We start from the raw sequence: 20,706 nt of genomic DNA on the forward strand, positions 1-20,706 counted from the left end.
TTCTTAAACATACAAACTATTTCAAGGGAATAGGACTCTAAGCACTGATTTTTTTATTTTATTTTATTTTTTTTAAGTTCTGTATTAAAAAGGAGACATGCACAACCTCCGAATCAAACATAGATAAGCAAACATGTACACTCAATTTTTGAATACTTCAGAATTTCTCATGTATATTTTTGCTGAAAATAAGGGACAGGGTCTTTTCCCAAAGTTAAACTCACCTTATCAGTTATCGTTGCTATGTATCGCATGCATTCAATATCTGAAGGAAACTGGTTAACTTCTTTCACCAGGAACTGAACTACTTTCACATGCCCCTAGAATAGCAAAGAAAATTCTAATCTTTTGTATACAATTGTCAACGTTCATCATCAAAATACAATTTTGATATCTCTTAGTTCAATGCAAAAGACTAAACATGAGCAAGACGTTTCTGGTAAGCTGCTATTGGGGAAGAAAGGTAGTTGCTGTTCACTCAGTGTTGACAGCATGTCTGCTGTTCTACATCATGGTGGCAAAGACAAGCTCTCCCATAAGTAATTTCTTATTTTAAAATACAAGGACCAAACCAAGCCCAAGGACAGAGGCAGCTGTTCATGTTTTTAGTAACAGCCAAGAATACCCTCTTTAGACCCCACCTGTCACCCCAACCCACACTCTTGCCACTCACGCCACAGAGCTAACTTAGATTGTCCAATTACAAGGTACGGCTGATCAGGGAACTGAGCCACCTGACTATTATCCTGGCAAACACATTCCTCTGCTGCTGGGTTCACTCATTGATGGGGTGCAACCACACAGAAAGTATCCAACTGTTGTCTCTAAAGTTATTTGAAAGCAATGGAGGGACAGCAGTGGCATGCTCAGTATTGATGTTTGTCAAAGAAGCTGTACACTAATTTGATATTTTGTTACAGGCAAAGCAGCTACAGTTAATAAATTCCTCTGCTATAGCTATAGCTATACTCATTGCATCCAACAACATAACTGATGAAACCATCACAAAGCAATGTTCCTCCTGCAAAGAAGAAAAAGAGGTGGCAAAAGAGTCAACTACACAAAGTGTCCCACTCAACAACAAATTAGGAATGGAACAGGAGAAGCACAAAGGAATCAGGACAGATTGGTGTTCTGTTCATTTCAAAAGAAGGACTGAAACAAGCAGTATAATCTGCAGAAATTTAGGGGGGACTACAGTAATCTCAAAACAGTGAAATCTCAAACAATGAAAGTTTTTGACAGTGTATAACTGGAAATAATAAAGTTAACATGGTTTATGGAACAAAGTTTTTCAGCTCTCAAAAATTAGATCTGTGTGAAGTACACAGATTACGATTACTTTAAAGCAGGCATTTTATTAAAATAGTAATTTTGCTGTGTTATATTTGATTCTTCCAAAACCAAGCATTCAGATTTAAGACCAAATGAGAAACTGTTTTGAAAACATTTAGCACTGAAGCATAAAATTAAGTTGGTCTCCTACCTTGCGAAATGCTGACATAAGAGGTGTAATTTTCCGATTATCTGCAGCATCCACATCTGCTCCTGCTTGCACAAGCAACTGAACCACATCATAGTGACCACCATTAGCTGCCAACCACAGAGGTGTGTTTCCTTTCTTGTTGCGAACATCAATATGCGCTCCTCTAAAAAAGTACAAGTGTAATCGAATGAAACAAGGTATGAGTAAAGGTGGAAGTCAGGAAGTAAGATTGCAAAAGGTCAGAGTACAATTGGATATATAACTTTAATTACTGAAATCTAGTGGCTGGCTAGATGCTGCCTGCTTAGCTTAATTAACACTGGAGTAGCAGGATACTCCAGGATAACACTGGAGAGTAGGGAACAGATAAAACATCTTGCTTCCAAAGCTTCCCATTCCCTTTGCTCTCAGATGCACAAGGCAATGTAAACAAGGGCACCATTGCTACAGAGGAAGAGCGCTACAGAATAAATGTGCTGCTAATGATAAGGAATAATTTACCTATTAATCAGAAGCTCACAGAACTTGTAGTGACCCTTATCTGCTGCAATTGTTAAAGCTGTATCTCTTGAGGAAGGCACAGGTGGAGCATTAACATCTGCTCCTTTATCAAGGAGAACCCTTCCAACCTCTGCATATCCTCCTGAAGCCGCTTCCATCAGAGGTGTGAGACCAGTCTGTGCAAAGAGAGTAAGTTACGCAGTGTGGAATTTGTACAATATACTTTGGATAAGACATAAAAGATTTCTACACAGGGCAATCAGACTTTTTATTTAGCTGCTTATATATAGTTTAGGAGCCTAACTTCAAGCAGTCTCTTCCTCAAAAAAAACAAACCAAAACAAACAAAAAAAACAACCCCAAACCACAACAACAAAAAAAAACACAATCAAACCAACCAACCAAAAAAAACCAAAACAAAAACCAAACCGCTTGGGCTTTGATTTATACAAACCCAGGCAAGCTGTTGACTAAATATGACCAGATACCTGTCTCAACAGCAAAAAGAACATTTACAACAGGATCTCTAAACAGAGGTTAGAACAGATCCAAATGAAGACACAAATGTCTCTACGAAAATGCTCAGAAACTGGCTTTATAGCTTTTCTCTAGCCTCCCTTAGCACTGAGACTGATCTGGGCCCAACTTAGTTGCCAGGCTAGACTGTTAAATAAACTTATACCAGCTGCTAACATGCCCAACTGACCATTTGAGAGCTGGCTTTTATCCATATCCCCTTTTCTCCAGCCACAGTCATTCCAGAAGCAGGCGGGGTAGACAGACACAGCAATTATTTCAGCAGCCTTAGGAGTTACCAAAAATTCCTTTGTGCTGGGGAAATCAGTCTGGCTGTCTACACAAGCTTTAAGCTTGCTTTATGGCAGGAGACACAAAGCTGTCCCAGAGTACCAAAGGATGGGACCTGTGGAGCATTTCAGAGGCACAGAAAGTCACAGTACTGAAGCCATGGGTACTACAGCAACGTAAAAGCTTTACAAAGTTTCATTGCACTACTTCTGTTGTAGACAAGAAATCTGTTCTATATGAGAATCACTATAAGCAACACTATTCTCTTCCTGCCTAGACTTCACTCATATGCAAAAATATGTATATCTGTTCTGTTAACAAGTATCATGTCAAGCTTAAACCTGAGAAGTTTCTCAGTACTACAGAACAAGAGTCAATCTAAATTTCATTATGAACTCAGGACCAGTCAGGTTTTCCCTAATGCAAAAAATTCATCATCGTTGATACTTTTTTTAAAAACAAACAAACAAACAAAAAAAAACAACAAAAAAACCCCAAACTTATTTCAGAACATTTAATAAGTCCTCTGATTTAATAAGTCCTCTGAGCCCAGAGAGGCTTAAAGTAACAGGAAAATCTGAAGAAACTTGATAACTCAGAGAAATCACCAGTTAGAAGTAAGTCATAAGGAAAGGCAATTCACACACTTACCTTTGCCCTGTGCTCGACATTGGCCTTCCTGTCCAAAAGCAGACTGACCACCTCTGCTCGGCCTTGGAAACAGGCCAGGGTGAGGGCTGTATTCCGGTTGGTCTCAATTTGGGCATTAATATCAGAACCCATATCAAGCAACAGTTTCACGGCAGGTACGTGGCCATTCATAGCAGCCAGCATCAGAGGAGAAATACCTAGCTTACTCCCAGTCCTAAAGGGAAAGAAACAAACTGCAGTTCCCAGAACCAGAAGAATGCTCTAGGAAATATAAGCATATCTAAGAGGAACAAAATGTTTTGTTGTAAGCCAGAAAGGAACATATAACATATATAGACACTGATCTAAAATTCTAGCAGTTTAATTGATTAGGAGAAACCAGAGTAACTACATGCAATGGACAATTGCAATTTATAAACAAGGAAAATACATTTCAGCTTTTAGATGTTGAGATGGCTGAAGCACACATAAGCCTTAAACTACATATACTAAAAATCAAGGCTGCATTTGATTCATTCAGAAAAAACATGCTTCTAGCACAGCTGCAGTTTTAACTTTCTCTAGTGACAGAATATACATAAGTTTTCTTAAAATGAAGAAAGCAGAGACTTAAGAGACACAGCTGTGTAAATCTGTTCCTCTTACTGAAAAAGACATCTTCAAACACATACAGGTGCCCCTAGTGCTTTGGCTGGTTCCTTTACCTCATTCTATTGGAAACAGTTTAACTTCTAGATCCCAGAATGGTGGAAAAGGGAAAGGGAAGGAATAGGTTTGCGAACTATAATAATCCCTTAAAATTTAGGTATAAGGGAGATGAAGTTTGTGATAGTTAGAGGCAATTTAAAAGCACTAAGATAACATGAGCATAAAGGATAACATCAGTGTGGAAAGGCTGCAAGCAGGTCTGAAAGCAGTAAAGATTCCAATCTATGCCTCAGTACGTAGCCAACAATGGAGTGTCTGTCCTATGCTGTAGTTCATCTGGTGTACATAGTACATTACCTTGAATTAATTTCTGCCCCAGCATTGAGAAGAATCTTGATGATATTAACGTAGCCACCAGATGCAGCAAGGCTTAATGGTGTATAATCAGACACATTCCTATGTTCTTTATTTGCTCCCCGGGCCAAGAGTAAATCAACAACCTGAAAAGACAGCATGCATATTAAAAGGCATATTGTGGCCTTCGCTATTATCCAGGAAGTGAAAGGATGTTGTATGTTCAAGCCATCCAGTATGCTACCAGTTTCCATTGTCAATAGATAAGATTCTGCAGGAAAACCTCTATCCTCTTTTGCTTTATTTTTACATATGCACTGTACAGACTTAGCAACTGATGAATACAACAGCTAATCTGTGTGGGTTGTAGCAATGCAGCACTTGTCTTCCAGAAAGATTATTTTACCTAATCAAAAATGTAAGGCTTTAAAGTGAAGCTCTTCCTGTGAATCTTAAGTTTGCAAACAAGAGATCTATTCCACTCCCATAACGTCTCACACCGTTTGAGCGTCTCTTTCAGAAACTCCCACAACTTTAATTCAAATGACACTTAAGCCAAGTTTGACCATCTGTATTATACTGTCTTTCCAACAAAACACATGGTAAAAATCAGACCAACTGATGTTAATGGAACAAGCATGAGGAAGGACTTTTCTATCAGAAGCTGCTTAAGAGAAATAAAAGGGGGAAAAATGAAAACATTTCTGGTGATGTACTGCACTTTAGTGGGCCTCATTTTACTAATAACATAGGCTAGGTGATTTTCAAATAAGCCAGAAAAAAGGCTGCCTCATAAGCTGCTAAGCCAAAATCATAAGAAAAAAATAGAGGAAGAACAAAAGACTTAAGTAGTTCAATAAGTAATGCTATCACAGGCCACAATGATCTCTCCTTTTATTTGTGAGCAGCACTTTTACTGTTAAAGATCTGCAATTCCAAAGTCAAAGTGGAAACTTCCCAATTTTGACCAACTGTTTTAATCCTTACAAGTTCCAAAACTTACCATTCCTGTGTCTGGCACAGAGCCCTTTGCCATCCCCATGCCATCTTCTAAGCTAGTATGCCCATGACTAAAGTAGGAAGGATTTAACAAATCTTATTTGGACCAAAAAAAAAAACCAACCCAAACCAAAAAAACCTGAGAGAAAACTGAAACATCCTTAACAGACTAGCATGATGTGCCCTGCACCGCATCTGCACTTATCAGCCCTGCACATTACCACTAAAACCACGTACTGCCAACACAGAATTCCAGTTTCTGTCCTTGTGTGCCTGCACCGGCTGTTTTAGTTTTGAGAGCGGGGAGGATGCATAAGGGAAGTGTTCAGTGAATAAAGTTATTCATTAAACATCTCTATCTCCCTCACAAAAGTACTTATCTTGCAAGGATACATCAACAAAAGAATGACCAGAAGTTATAACAACCATTAGCTAACAAAACTGGGATAGCCAAGGTAGAAAAGAATAAATTCCCTTTCCTCTTGGAAGAAGAAAAAGACTTAAATTAGCTACACTTATACAGGTTAAAAACCTTCCAGAAAAAGGATGATTTATTATACCATCAACAAAACACTGTACAAAAAACTATCTACAAAAAACAATTCAAACCCATTGAGGACAAATATGTCCGTACCTCTTGGCGTCCACCAGAGCATGCCAACGAAAGCGGAGTATCCTTTGTGCGCTCAGACTGTGCTTCTATATCCCCACCTTTGTCTAGAAGAATTTCCACTACACCAACATGTCCAGCAGTTGCAGCCAGAATCAAAGGTGTAAAACCTAGTAACAAGAGAACATGTTAAAAGCAACCTTGAGAATCTCAAAAGTATTATTAAGGAGCAGAAATGCACAAAAGGGTTAATTCACAATGACTTCTATTGATCAGACATGTCTTTCTCAGACTGGGGGTTTCCTGGTATAGGCCACAATCTCAGACCCTTTCCTAGCCCTCTTCTGACCCTGACACATCTAGGCTCTGATTCTAGCCAAATACAATTAAAGGCTCTTCAAAAGAAATATAAACAGTACTTACACTGATCAGTTTGGATTAAGTTCCGACCAACTCATCTCTTTAGAGAAGTCACAACTTTCCACTTAATTCCTATTTAATAAAGCTCCAACAAGCAAACACATCTACACTGTGCACCTTGCTTGTTTCCAGTGGTCAACGTGCCAAGGAGAGAGGCATGGTAGGTTTTGTTCTCTCAGCTCTAAAAGATTTGAGATTTTGCTCAACTCTGTAATTGGGAACAATATGATACAGAATCTGACAACTACTCCCCATTAGCTTTCTCAGCCAGGATTTTATATTTACCCCCATTAGCCACTCTATATAGTAAGCTAAGGTCTTTTGTAGAGGGTGAATCATAAGGACAAAAGTGCTTCACATTTCGCAGATCTGCTTAAGATACCACTCAGATGCACTTCCTTTCAGAAACAGATAGAAAGGCATGCAATGTCAATGGTTTTATATGGCCAATATTTCAACATGAAGTGCAAGAATGCAATTCTACATTTTTGCAAGCTTTGGTAATTTTCTGAAGCAAAGAATCCCAAATCCCAATTTGAAATTCACTGTTTCAAGTTGCAGTTCATGGTCAAACTGTTTTACTGTTTTAGCTTACCCTTCTTGTCTCTGTGTTCAATATTGGCACCACGTGCTATCAGTACAGATACAAGTTCTTCATGACCTCCCGCACATGCAAGGGTCAGAGCAGTGTCATGATTACTTTCAGTCTTCATGGTTGGGAAGAAAAAGAAGCAAATATTCAGAAATTAAAAATACTTTAAGAGAACTTTAACATTTTTAAGACAGTACTAGATTAAATTTTTTCCTTTCAGAATTGATCAGAAAGCAAATCCACTCAAAACCAATTGCAATTACTCACATGTGCATCGATGTCAACTGAAGGATACATAGGGAGCACTGACTGCGAGGGCACATTGCTCGATGCCTGTGAACAAGGCTCAGGCGTAGGGGATTCGGTAGTGTGCGAGGAGCTGGTGGAGCCACTGGGCACTCTGCTGTTCACAGCTGAAAAGTAACACCGTGTTATTAATCCACTCTTAGGAATGCCACATTTAATATGAAAAATATTTAGTCCCATAAAACTGGAACAGTCTACTATAAAAACAGTAATGGGGGGAAACAAATTCAGTGTTCCTAAAAACAAACGTGTTGGTGTGTTGCGCAAAGAAGCCTTCCGGCAGTTAAACAGTGCAAGTATCATCTCCAAACTGTGTTAAGTTAGAAAATAATTTTATGAATTAGTCTGTATGTATTACAAGTATGAATTATGAAGATTATTAGTTATCCCTTTCAAATTGTAACCTTCACTGTTAGAGCGCAATCATATGCTCAGTCTAAGCAGGCAAACGATTTATCCCTAAAACACAAACCTAATGTTCAGAAATCCAGTCTCATTCTGGAATTCAAAAGTTTTTCATGTAAAGGTTAGTGCACACCTAGTCTCCAGAGAAGGTTTTCAAAGCAAGATGACTGACAGCAACTTACACCATTAATCGTGTCTCAGAGTTAAAACAACCCAGGAAGGGTGGAAGAGAAGCAGACAGGAGGGGGCAGTCAACAAAAATAAGAAAGCTGAAAACTGTCTGTGCTCCCTAAAATTTATTCTGATTGATCCACAGCCTGTAAAAGATTTCATCCTGAAGACCTAGTACATCTCAGGGACACAAGGAATGCAACTTTATCTTCTTTAAAAAAAAAAAAAAAAAATTGATAATTGAGAATCAGATTTTATCCACCTAGTTTTAAATGAAGCTTTACCAGAAGAAGCAGCGTAATATCCCTGCACATATATATTACGGGGCCAAGACCTCTGCCTGCCTTTGTAACCAAATGAGAGTCTGAAGGGAGCCCAAACAAATCTAAGGCTCAGGTGGGATTACTTGGCAGGAAGGTCTAACAAACCTACGTACTAGCTACGAGTACACCTTAACAATAGTATGCCATGCTAATGTAGCAGCTGGATTTGACAAGTACTGTCACTGCTGGATTGCCAAATTTCTATACTGTGCAGCCTCATTAGATGGAATACCTGGTTAGCTTTAATTATTCCAAAACACACAGTATTTTGTAGTATTCCTGGAACAAGCAACTGATGGAAAACACTAACAACTGCAGATAAGAAATAAGCAGCAGCATTTTGCATTTGTCCAAGCATTTCAAGCAATAAAGGAAGATGACGGATTAATTCAAACCTGCATACAACTTAAAAAGAAATTTTTGCAAACCTTTCCCAGCTCAACCTTCCCAATTCCATTGACAAATTACACACCAGCAATTACTCATAGGAAAATGATGCAGACAGAAAAGTCTCAGAAAAATCCTCAACGTGACCACTAATACCACTTATTCAGCCTATAGGACTGCATATGCGTGACAAAGGAAACACAGACTGGAGGAAGTTTAGATGGGTCACTTCAGTTGGGTTCTGGAAACATGGAGGCAGTTTGTCACTGAAATTTTGGAAGGTGACAGTTTTCAACTGTATTTACGTAAAGCATTCTCCATGGTACATAGGCAAAAACCAGCATTAACATTTGTCTACCACATTTAAGCAACAAAGTATAGTATCTGAATTCAGCATTGACTTGCTTCACATTACAACCTTCATGAGCAAAACAGGTTTGTATTAAAAGTTTCAAATATGAAACCTCGCACACTTCATCTGCTTACTATGGGTTATCACTTATAGCAGCAGATGAGCATTAATTAATACAATTGTTTTCTTGCTCAATGCACTGAAGTGCAAGATAGTAATTGGATTTCTAAAGATTATTCCTTCCAAAATACAAAACACTAAATCACCCTGTGAAGGACTTATATTAAATCAAACTGGTCCTTCCTCATGAAAGACACTGGCTCAATGCTTTCAGATCTTGCAACTACAGTTACATCTAAAACCACGTGCATATGCTGTGCATACAAAGCAGGGGTTGCTCAGAGGGACTCCACTTGAGCCAGTTTAAGGGTCCTTAATGTAAAATATTCAGCGTTGCTGTTACAGGTTCCACAAATTCTCTACATTTCACATCTATGACTGAAAATGTCCAAGTATTTCTTGCATACTTTAGATTTTCATCATATGTTTGAAACATGTGAGTGTGCGCTAACCACTTCACGTGCACAGTAACGATGTCTAACGTGAGAGAGAACAGCAACGGCAGTAGAAATGCAGATAAACCCTGTACTGATACCTCAAACTCTTGTTTAAAATAAAATCTAACAACAAACAGTCCTACAGTGCCCACTGATTAATCTTCCCCTCTATAACTACTGAGTTTACAAAACTGCAGGATTTTTTGAAGTGTAATTTTCTATTTCCTTAGTGTGGTTGGCAAGCTGGCCCAATGGAGCATCAACATAATCTGTGCTCTGTGGAGCAAAACATGTCTGAGAACTTCTACCTCCAGTTTTCTGGGGCTGATTTAGCTCAGCTGAAGTTACACAACATATAGATTTTTCAAGTCAAACATGACCTTGCAATAATGGTTCCAACATCCCTTCGCATACATTTGTATGAAATTGGAGCTAACTCATATTTTCTCAAGTCCATTTCTGGATTACTAGCCTCAAACACAGGAGGTGGGACAGCTACTCCTCCTGCAAACCCCATCCAGGGAGACGAGGTCATCCTACTGACAGGACACAATGGGAGAGCCACCTCTCTGCTTCTGCCTCCAGCTACCAGGAGGAGCCCAGCTGTGCCCTCAGGGATGGCTTCATCAGTCTGACACTGGCCCCAGGGAAGTCGAGGACGTCTTGCCAATCACTAGTTTTTAGCAGGTCATAGTGACAGTGCCAGAAGCTAATGTGCAGTCTCCCTGAGGGGCAATACCACCATACCCACTCCAGACTTTCATCTCAATAACTGGCATTAATGCAGGAATGACTGCGGCACTGCAGCTCGGCAGTGGAGAGCAGCACTGGCACTGCCTGCGACACCAAGGCTATCTGAAGGGCATAAAACCAACCGTGGGGGATGATCACCTTCAACATCTCCACACCATGCCACAGGATTTTAATGGACTAGAAAAATGTGCAGCTTTCACCCTCTGAGAAGGGGAAAACTTTCCAACATGCAGATTGCTTCCTACGGAACAAGTGTTTTGTCTTTTCACCAGGAAGGGTACCAATAAACACACTGATAGCCAGGCATTGATTAAAAAAAACAAATAAAAATCAGTTTTCACAATGGGTACCTCAGATCTTTATAAAATACCTATTTTGTGACATAGGTTTTGGACATTTCCATAGACTTCAATATTCAAAAGACTTGTATTAAAAAAAAAAAAAAAATGTTCTACACACAACAAAATCCAGGTTCTCCACATTTTAAGAAGGGCTTGCAACTTTCCAAAGAGACTTTCTTTGAATCAGGGTGAAGTTGAAGACAGGTCTCCAAGGACATGGATGACTACTTTCCAAAGTTACGAAAAAATATCACAGGAAACATGAGTAAAACAAAAGGAAGAAAGAACTTGGTATTTTATCCAAGTACGACTCTGGAGGCATTGGCAGAACCCCGAGAAAGCAGCTCTGGATGAGATTGCAGCTGTAGTCTGAAACTGCATGTATCTAACCATTGTCATGCCGTGAGCATGAACATTCATGAATATTGGACTTGGATTTCAGCTCCCCTTTCCTCAAAGGAACTGGAATTTTCAGGACAAAGAAAACAATCCTTTTTTCATGACTGAGGAGTCTTTCAGCCTGTCCACGCAGCTTCTCAGTAATGTGTTACTGCACAGAGGCTTTTGCACATTGGTAACTGCATCTTGTTTCATGAGTCACCATTTCTCACTCCGGATTATCCTAGTAACCAGTTTTACTCCAAACAGCAATCCTAAATACAGTAACTTAGATGTCACCTTCCAAATCATTACCTTAAAATATCACAGCTGTGTATAACTGACCACAACCAGAATTTCAGAACCAAATAACAGTTAATAAAGTTTCTCAAAACACATCTGGAATTTCAGTATACAAATGGGAGCTTGCAGAAGAAGAGTCAGACAGAAGCACACAGAGATTCCACCTCCTGGCTAAAAATACCAGCTGAGTAGAACAAACAGGAATAAAAATATTCCAGCTAGAGACAAAACCTAGCAACAAAAAAAAGTTCCTCATCTTGAATACCCTAAAACAGCAAAAAAGCCTCAATTCAGATATTGCCAACTAAGAAATCTACGATGGTAAACGCATAATGTTAACTGAAATGAAACCCCAACTATGCAAGACAAGATACTTCAAGAAACCAAATGTGTACTGAGTAATGAAAATTAGATCCAAAAATTCCTCTTCTATTGGAAGATGTGATCCAAATTAATTTATTGCTTTCCCACTCTAAACTGCACGTCTATCTCTATTTTGTAAACCCAATTAAAATTTTGACTGTAGTAAGTCACACCTTCAATGATAGGATTACTTGCAAGGTTTTTGCTTCAGCACATCTAAATAAACTCCATTACAACCAAAACCTTCTGGAGTGGAAAGCGCTGCTTCATTTTTAGGTTTTACCTGACTTTCCAAAGGTTACTCCGTTACTTCTGCGAAGCTTTATGAAAGAGGGGACTCAGGTACATGTCTACCAGTGACTGACTGCCAGCAAGACTTCCATCACTTTGCACCTTGACATCAAACATCTCAACACCTAGCAGCTGACAAATTATGCCAGCAGACTGGCAAGATAATTACTCCATTTATGTATGTTGTCACAATAAAGTTAGTCAGCAAAATAAAGACCTGAGGCTTTGTAGAAATGGAAGTTCTCCCTTACAACTAGTCTCAACCAAGGCTTTGAAAAATTTGTCTCTTACATCATCACTGTTAAGAGCAACAGTAAAAGGTATTTCAGCGCAGAGGGCAAAAAGCCAATTTAATATTTCTGTTCTTCTGAAGTAGACCCAATACAAACTGGAATACTCAGCAGGAACAGAAGTGTTCATACCTCTTCTAAAGCAAGAGTCACTCACCACCATTACTGCAGCTCCACCAGTGGTACCATGATCAAGGTAGACACTTCATCAGCACACCCGAGTGCGAGAAAAAACTTCTCTAAGAGACAGACTTCCTGCACACCAGGCACAAGCCACGTAACAATTTTATCTGGCATCTGTAGCACGCATGTAAAAATCAGTTCTCATAACAGTTTCTATTCTCAAAATTTCTTTACAAAATTAAGGACTAATGGGCAAGGTTGTGGAAAAAGGTGAAGTGCGTTTTAAATATGGATCAAAGAGTTTGGAGTCTGAGTAGGGAGGTTTACAGCTTGTTTTTAAATGTACATAAATTTGAGATATAGTAGGATTGTAATTTACACAGGGGTCACTCTTTTACACAATCTGGATTTAAAAAATGAGCAAAAAATCTAATTCTCTTCCAACATTTTTTTGGGGGAAGGGAAGCAAAACAAACTTATGAATTTCAGAAGAAAATATATTTCAATAAAGCAACATCAATACATTTTTACAGGAGCCTCTGGAATTGGACAGCTAAAGTTTCCTTGAGTTGCATTTCTGTAAATATAGTTTCTAGTAGTTGTAGAAGAGCGTGCTATTTGCATCAATTTTTGAAATGAGTAAATCTCATTTCTTAGCAAAAGATGTCTTTAATTTCTTAGCAAAAACAGTAAACAGTTTCAGAAAATGAACCAATACCTATTAAAGTTTTTAAATTATTTCTAAGATAAAGTTTTTCTGGTTGTTTGCAATGTTTTTTCAAATGGCACAGTTCTCACACTCAGCTGACTGCAGCAGTTTTTCATTTTGGGTGCACTGAATATTTTGACTGTAATACACAGCTGCTAACCATGAAACGGTATATACTGCATGGTCTTGTGCTAGATACGTTAAACTGTCAGCAACAGGAACTACTCCAAAGATTAAGCTCTTGTTGATTATGTTTTGCGTTAACCATTCAAATTTTCCTCCTCACACACTCTAGTACTAAATCTCAAATAATAAAAATCAAGAATAATCCAATTGCATTTTTGTTTTTTTTCTTGGCTGACTACTCTGAAGAGCACCATAGAGTGGGGGCAGGAGGCATGCCATGCCAGAAAAGGGGGAACGAAGACAGATTCTTTAAATACAAGAGGATTTCTTTGAATTACACTGTATAGCTGAAGGGAGCTGATACAACACACTACACTATTCCATCAACTATGGATTCCATGGGAGGTTGCAAAGTTGCAGGCAGTCTTGACTTGCATGAGCTTGATGCAATTACCATTGTAAAAGTTCACAGGAATGGCTGGCAAAAGGTCTTATCCCACATTTCTATAACCTTGAAATGAACGTAAGAGGACAGGGCAGCAACTACAAAGGGGCCAGGGGAGACAGGAAAAAAAGGGCTGAGGGACAGACACAAGGTGCAAAGAAACATTGAAAAACACCGAATAAAAAAAACAAAACAAAACACCCCCAAACTACAGACCAAACAACACTGGCTATATCCTACATACCTCCAGCAGCAAACATCAATCCTAGTCAAATCCATGAAATGAAGTCAACCAAAACAATACCTCTTTTTCCACAAGGGGACTCACACAACCCAATGTGTGGGAACTTCCATTCCTCTTCACACCGTTATCAAAAAATGGAAGGATGTTTGGATTTTTGCATTTCATCCAAATAACAGGACACATTTTTGCCATGTTATATCTAACAAGCAGATATTCCTGTACAACAACTAGGGTTTAGAGGGTTTTCTGAAAACACAAGCCATTACAGAACTGAGTGGTTGTGTGGATTCCAGGTTGTGTTTAAACTGTACCAACACCTCAAGCAGCAAGGAGAGGGACACATTTGTCCACACAAATGACAATAATTTGGCTTTTTCTAGAGATGGCTACTACACTGAAGAAAGTCACTGAGGCATAAGCCTGTATAGAAAATTCTACAGAAGATATAAAACAGTCACGCTTTCAGGTTTCCTAATGGGCACCACTAATCACTCATGATAAGGTGTTTTAAAGAAGCACAGAAAAAGATGAGGCCAAAGGGGCTAAAACAGGTCTCCAGTACAGGAAGTGTTGCACTTTGGAAAAAAAAGATATTTAGAAGTCTAATGTTAGAATTGGAAGTCACTGTTAGGATTAATAGCACTAATCAGGAACTTATTCTTAAGCACGTATTCCCAAACTGGAAAACCCCAAGATGTTTTTGGAGGGAAGGAGAGAGAGGGAAACTGAGCACACAAATTAATGCAAAAATAGGTATATTTCTTAACCCACCTGCTATTAGGTCATCAAGAGTGTCGGTAAGCGTCTGTGCTGGAGTGGCAACCATTAATCCGTCTGGTTCTTGAACTAAGAGCCCCTGCCCAGCAATTTGCTGCTGCTGTCCTACATTCTGCTGATTCCCTAATGCTTTCTGAAGTTCAAGAGACTCTGTCCCATTATAACCTAAATTACCAGAAAAGTTACATTGCGGTGCTGGCAAAGGCTGGATAGGGACAAACTCTATTTGTTCAGCAGATGGTGGAGACTGTTGTTGCTCATCATCTTTAGACAAGATTGTGTCAACCTGAGGTAACCCTGAAAAGTTATCCTCTGGCAGACCCTTATCAGCTTCCACTTCTGGGAAGACCCCTGGAAGTGGGCACTGCTGCTGCAGGGGAAGTGGTGTGTCTGTCTGACCTTTGGTCTCCAAATATTCTTTGGTAAACTGCTGTTGGGTTTTCATCTGCAACTGCCTTTCCACCTTCTGCAGCTCCTTCAATATTTTCTTCTTCTTCTGTACTTGTTCTTCTCTGTTCTTTTTAAGTTCTTCAATCTTATCTTTATTTAAAGGTTCACCTTGAATTAATTCCAATGATTTAAGTTGTGCTTTTTCAATAGCACTAATTCTCTGTCCAAGTTCATTCAGCTTGCCTTCAGTCTCTTCTACTATGCATTCCAAAGGCTGGTATGGGTGAAAAGGTGGCAGTAGGTCCTTATCTGCTACCTGCAGGGAACTTGACTTCTGCTTGGATGCACCTAAGCACATGAAAAATGTTTGAAAAAATGCCATGCTGAAGATACCCCAAACCTCCCCTCTCACCCACCAAAGGAAAAAAAAAAAAATCTTTACAACTAATACTGCACATCTATCAAACCACAGAAAGGTAAACCCTACACTCCATGTTAAGATAAGAAAGGACAAAGCGTATAGCTGGAATTTTCAATATTGATCCTAATATCCCTTTGAACACAGCTATTTTAATCTTAAGGAATAAGGAACCTTTATGGTTTCTGACATACGTGACAATGCATCTGGGAAGTGAAATCAGCAAGAGCAGCAAGGCAATTTAAATAATTTACTGAGTTCCCAAAACTTGTTCTGATGTGCAGAGCAATTAAACTAAGACTATTTTCCAGAGGCTAACTTCCAACAGCAAGGTTACAAGCAAAAGTAGTCTATATTCGAGAGAAGACTAACTCTACAGTGAACATTTTGAACTAGTATTTCTCCAAACACTATAGCATTCCACCTTTACATTACAAACAGAATCCTGCCAGTGCAGACAATGTATACAAATATACTTGGAAGCTTTTGCACCTTTTTAAAAGTTCTCAGACAAAATTAACAGCTCCAGTAACAAATTAACAATTCTGCTCACTATTAAGACTCAAAAAATAATCTTCAACACAAATCTAGCAAGGAACATCAAGTCAGGGCAGCACTTCTCTGAGTGCTCACTGCCTTCAAGCAACCCAAGGCTGCTTTCCTGAAAGCCATGTCTGTGAAATTTCCAGTCACATCTTGGTAATACAGATCTATTAAGTGCTGAAATTTTAATTATGACTTCAGTGTAAGAAACTTTAATCAAAAATGTGGGAGGTTTTAGCCTGATCAAATAATTTTCTGCACTACCACTCATTTGCTATACCGAAACAGTGACATAGGTAGCTTTAAAACAAAGAAAACCCCCCCAAAAAACAGAAAAAAGATAACTTGAGTATTTACAAAGCAGACTCATACAACTAATCATTAAAAGGGGAATTAAAATTATGTACAGTTTGAGCCATGGCTTAATGAAGTTACCTAAACATCACGCAGTTAAGTGAAAATCTGGATGCAAGAACTAAGTCCCAGATCAGTCACTAGCTCTGGAAGTTTCCTAAAACACTGATTTATTTCTCTCTGGGCTTTCCTTCACCACAATATTAATTCACAAGTGACTTCATTTTGCATTGCTCTCAAAACAGGAGTCACATACACTTCACTCTGAAATTAATCTTTTTTTGAGGAACTAATTGAAAAACCAAACAAATGTGAGAATTTTCTCTTATAAAGAGAAAGAACAAATATTAAAATAGAATTGAACCAACTCTGTACTGAATACCTTCACCAGACTCTCTGGAATGAAAGCAAACCACATCTAAATTTAAGGGAAACAACAAAAATCTTAACTCCAGGAAACACCCCAGCATCCCACAAACACTGTAGACACCCTTCAGTAAGCTCTTTCTCCAGCTCAATACTTTACATGGCTGCCTTGTACAGGTCAGTAGCTCTAGCTGCATACCTATTCCAAACACTACCACTATTTTGTCTCTGAACCATTAAACAAGTCCCAAGACAATTTCTTGGAAGACAATAAATAATTTGACTAAAGTTTAGCAATAACTTGCTTTGTACTGGCTGGTGGATATTTAGCTCGAGTCTGCTATAAGCTGCTGGCTGGCTATTTGGCTTTGTAGTATACTTAGGGTTTATATAGTTATCCTTTCATTTTAAAAAGTGTGACTTATAAAGTAAGTTTTGCAGATCACTCTTGAAAAATATATTTGCACTCACCAAAAATCTCTGAAATGCTTGTCTAAATCTTTGTTAGAAACCAGTAAAAGTCAATTGGTGTCCTTTGAAACTAAGCTGTTCCACTGCTGAAGTAGCAGAAACATTATAGTAACCTAACTGCAAATTAACCCTGCCTTTAAGACATGACTAAGATAGGAACCCTTTGCAGTGCTTTGTTTAATGTTGTTCCTAAGGTTACCGTATCTATCATTTCCATCCTAACACAAAGTATTCCCATGACCTGGCAGCTCCAGACAGCTTCCATCACTCTGTAGGAAAGGAAAGCTGCAGTTCAAAGAGTCCTCAAATAATAAAGTACCAATATCATTCCTCTCAATTAAGTCCCACCTGGGGAGAAAACAAGCCTGTCATAGGAAAACTTTTCTACCAAGCACAAGAGAAAGTAAAGAGCAGAAGTACAGCTTCATATCGAGACCTGGGCTGGGTAGAGGAGGCAAGGCTTGTCTCACAACGGGCAGCACTCCCCAGACAGTGGCTCAGACCAGGAATGACCACGGAAAGTTGGGACAGTTTCTGAAGACAGGCATTAGGAAACCAGCAAATGAAGAGCTGGGCTCTTAAGTTCCAGAAGAAGTGCAGAGATTTACTTTAATCAGCTTCTAATTAGTTAGCAGGGCCACTTTCCAGGTTCCAGATCCCCCTTTCCATGCCAGAAAATAGTTGCAACCTGTACTGCTGGGGACACTGGAAGAGGATGAGGGGTAGGAAGAAAGATCTTCTAAACCTGACATGCACACCTGAACAGCCAGTTCAAACCGGAGGTGCAGAAGATGCTGTTGGTAGCTTCAAATATGTAAGCATTGTAATATTATAATATTGGAAGTATTTAAAAGTAGCAATTTCCTGTTTTATCCAAATCTTTTCTATATTACAATGTCCTGAAAAATACTGTATTCATTTTAGTAGATACTTATGAACAAGACACTACGTTATACTTTCACTTTTGAAATACCTAAGTGCAGTAAGACTTAAAAATCCAATCATAGGCCAGATCACAACTCCCCCCCCCCTCCCCCCCTTACTTTGTTCATTTATATTTTTGGTGGAGCATCTACACAACCAAACTACTACAAAATTAAACCTAGCAATATTAAGTAGTCAATCTAGCCTCTAAAGCAACTGTTTCGGCCACTTTTAGAAGACTTGTTTAGTATGAAATGAAGACTGAGGATCAATGAAATCCAGATGTTGCTACACAAATACCACCTGCCATCAGGTAATCGTGATTACAGGACAAAGAATTGTTTGGTTGACAGAAAACCCAGAGTGCTTCTGGGCACACCAGGAAAGCCACAGAGTAAGGAAACAACTGTTTCCTTATTTATTTTGTGAACAGTAGCGCCAATTGCTCTTCTATTTATATTTCCATATTCCCACAGGTTTTGGTCCCTAACCTAACTCAGCCTTCACCACCATTCCTGCAGAGCACACGCATGTCTTCAGCCAGTTTTTTGACCAACACACACAACTCAGGGTGAGACCTACTCTGCACAAACGCCGCTTCTCATCCATTTCTCTGATTTCTTATTCTCTTCAGGAAATGAGAGGTAAATGTTTCCTATGGAAATCTCCTGTACTTCTCCCGTACACTGTAGATAATCTCCTATGTACCCAAGTTGCAATAGTCCATTCACCCAGACGAGCCTCGCCCAAGCACCATCCCCGGTCTCTTGAGCACCCAATAACATGCAGGGAGGACACCATTACCAGTTTTTAATGCCTTCTGGCTGCAACTAACATTTAAAGGATCTAGACACTGTGAGCAGGAGGTTGGAAAAATAACTTTCATATTTACAGTCCTCAGGTGGCTCTCCTAAGCAATTAAAGTCTTCTAATTTAAATTTGCTTAAAAACACATTCACTCTTTATAGGGTTGGTGACTATGAACAAGTCTGATACCGTATTTCTTCCTGAGTGCTTATGATTCTCGAGGAACTTGCTCTTCTAGCCCTGACTTCTAATCCATAGGATGTCATCTTCTCCCAAGAAAGAAGTCATTTATATGCCCTTTCACAATGAATAGAGCAGCACACGTAAGATGCTACTGGTCCAAAATAAACCTACCTAAAACTAGCTTACTGACCTCAATGACATTGTTATTAGATGTACCATCTAGATTTGCTAACACCCAAATGACAGCCCCGTACTGTACAGCAGTAGCACAGGCAGGTACCTGCGCTGTCCTCTGCAAGTCTGAGGACTGAGATACTTACTCAAAGGAAGTGTCCAAGAAACATGAAGTAGATAAGTAACTTTCTTACACAAATGAAGCCTAGTTCAGATCTTACCCTAAAAGCACTAACTGATGAATTAGCAAGGATAGACATTTGTTGTATTTTAGAGCAAGCAACAAAAGTTTAAGAAAAATCACTACTTTATTTTTAAGGTCTTTTCAGAAAATTAAAAAGACCAAAGGTTTGGTTTTACAATCCATTATACTCTTCAGGAAGTTTCTGTCAACACAACTTGCATTTCAACGTAGTGGTTTTCATCTTGGTCACCACCTGAAACAGTTATATTATACTTTACTTTTTATTAGATGAAATTCTGGGACTTCTTGACAGCTCCTTAATTTCTGGAGTTGTTTAAAAAAAAAAAAAAAAGAAAGAGTGGATCCAAATCCAAACAGTTACATTTCAAAAGATTTTTTCCAGCATAAAAAAAAATGACAGCAAGGAAAAAACTCAACTGTGTGATACACATTTGTACATTCAAATACATCTTCACTGCTGGAACCAATACCTAGTGTATAAATCTGTATGAATCACCATGTCAGCCTGATAGGTACTATTACCTAGAACTTTAAAAAAAAAAAAAAACAAAAACAAACAAACAACCAAAAAACCCCCAAACCAAACAAGCCCCCTCCCCAAAACCCAATACAAAACAACCAACCAAAAAAAAAAGCCAAACAGATTCAGTCCGTTCCTCACTTCACAAAAGGCAGATGTCAGGAAGCATAAATCCATACTAAGATCTTTGTGCTTTGTTAACAGAATTGCTTGTCCAGTGTTCTTGCACATTAGGGTTTTTTAAAAATCTGATTTCCCTCGGAAGTTGACAGATTTTCAGTCTGCAATTAAAATTCACCAGCCTCATCAACAGGAATAAGATGAGCTCAATATTGAATTTTTATGAAAATTCTGTGTTTAACTGTAATTCATATCAGTAAGAAATTCAGCTCTAAGAACCTGGGGAAACAATCAGTCAATCTATATATATGCAAATGCAAAGTACAACATTATATGATCTGGCTAATTGGGCAACAAAAAAATAGCTTGCTTTTCCCAAGTAAATTAATCTGCTACATTGTTTTTAATACATACTTAATTCTTCTTTATAAAGAACAGGACAATTTGTGGAGGGCTGAATGATCAGATGAGTTTGTATTTTCATTACGTTCCTCCTGCAAACCATGCAGTATTTTTGCC

General features: G+C 38.7%; 1 protein-coding gene across 23 annotated transcripts in view; it reads right to left on the reverse strand.

The window, feature by feature from the left end:
* The window catches only part of ANKHD1 (ankyrin repeat and KH domain containing 1), a 122,409-nt gene that overhangs the window by 23,963 nt on the left and 77,740 nt on the right, over positions 1 to 20,706 (reverse strand). For 22 of the 23 annotated variants that reach the window (XR_015705306.1, XR_015705307.1, XM_087760098.1 and 19 more), the window contains 9 exons: positions 14,707 to 15,450; positions 7,336 to 7,481; positions 7,072 to 7,183; positions 6,081 to 6,226; positions 4,451 to 4,593; positions 3,446 to 3,659; positions 1,988 to 2,163; positions 1,487 to 1,649; positions 225 to 320 (listed from right to left, as the gene is read on the reverse strand). Coding sequence is in view for 21 of the 23 variants with exons in the window: in XM_087760098.1 (XP_087616224.1) it covers positions 225 to 320; positions 1,487 to 1,649; positions 1,988 to 2,163; positions 3,446 to 3,659; positions 4,451 to 4,593; positions 6,081 to 6,226; positions 7,072 to 7,183; positions 7,336 to 7,481; positions 14,707 to 15,450 (1,940 nt within the window). In the remaining 2 variants the exon portion in view is untranslated. The remainder of the gene's footprint in view (positions 1 to 224; positions 321 to 1,486; positions 1,650 to 1,987; positions 2,164 to 3,445; positions 3,660 to 4,450; positions 4,594 to 6,080; positions 6,227 to 7,071; positions 7,184 to 7,335; positions 7,482 to 14,706; positions 15,451 to 20,706) is intronic. The other variant, XM_087760107.1, reaches the window with a different exon arrangement.

The sequence above is a fragment of the Nipponia nippon genome, unplaced genomic scaffold, assembly GCF_047370975.1.
Source record: "Nipponia nippon isolate SJK-2023a ecotype South Korea unplaced genomic scaffold, ASM4737097v1 scaffold_21, whole genome shotgun sequence".
Classification (NCBI taxonomy): Eukaryota; Metazoa; Chordata; class Aves; order Pelecaniformes; family Threskiornithidae; genus Nipponia; species Nipponia nippon.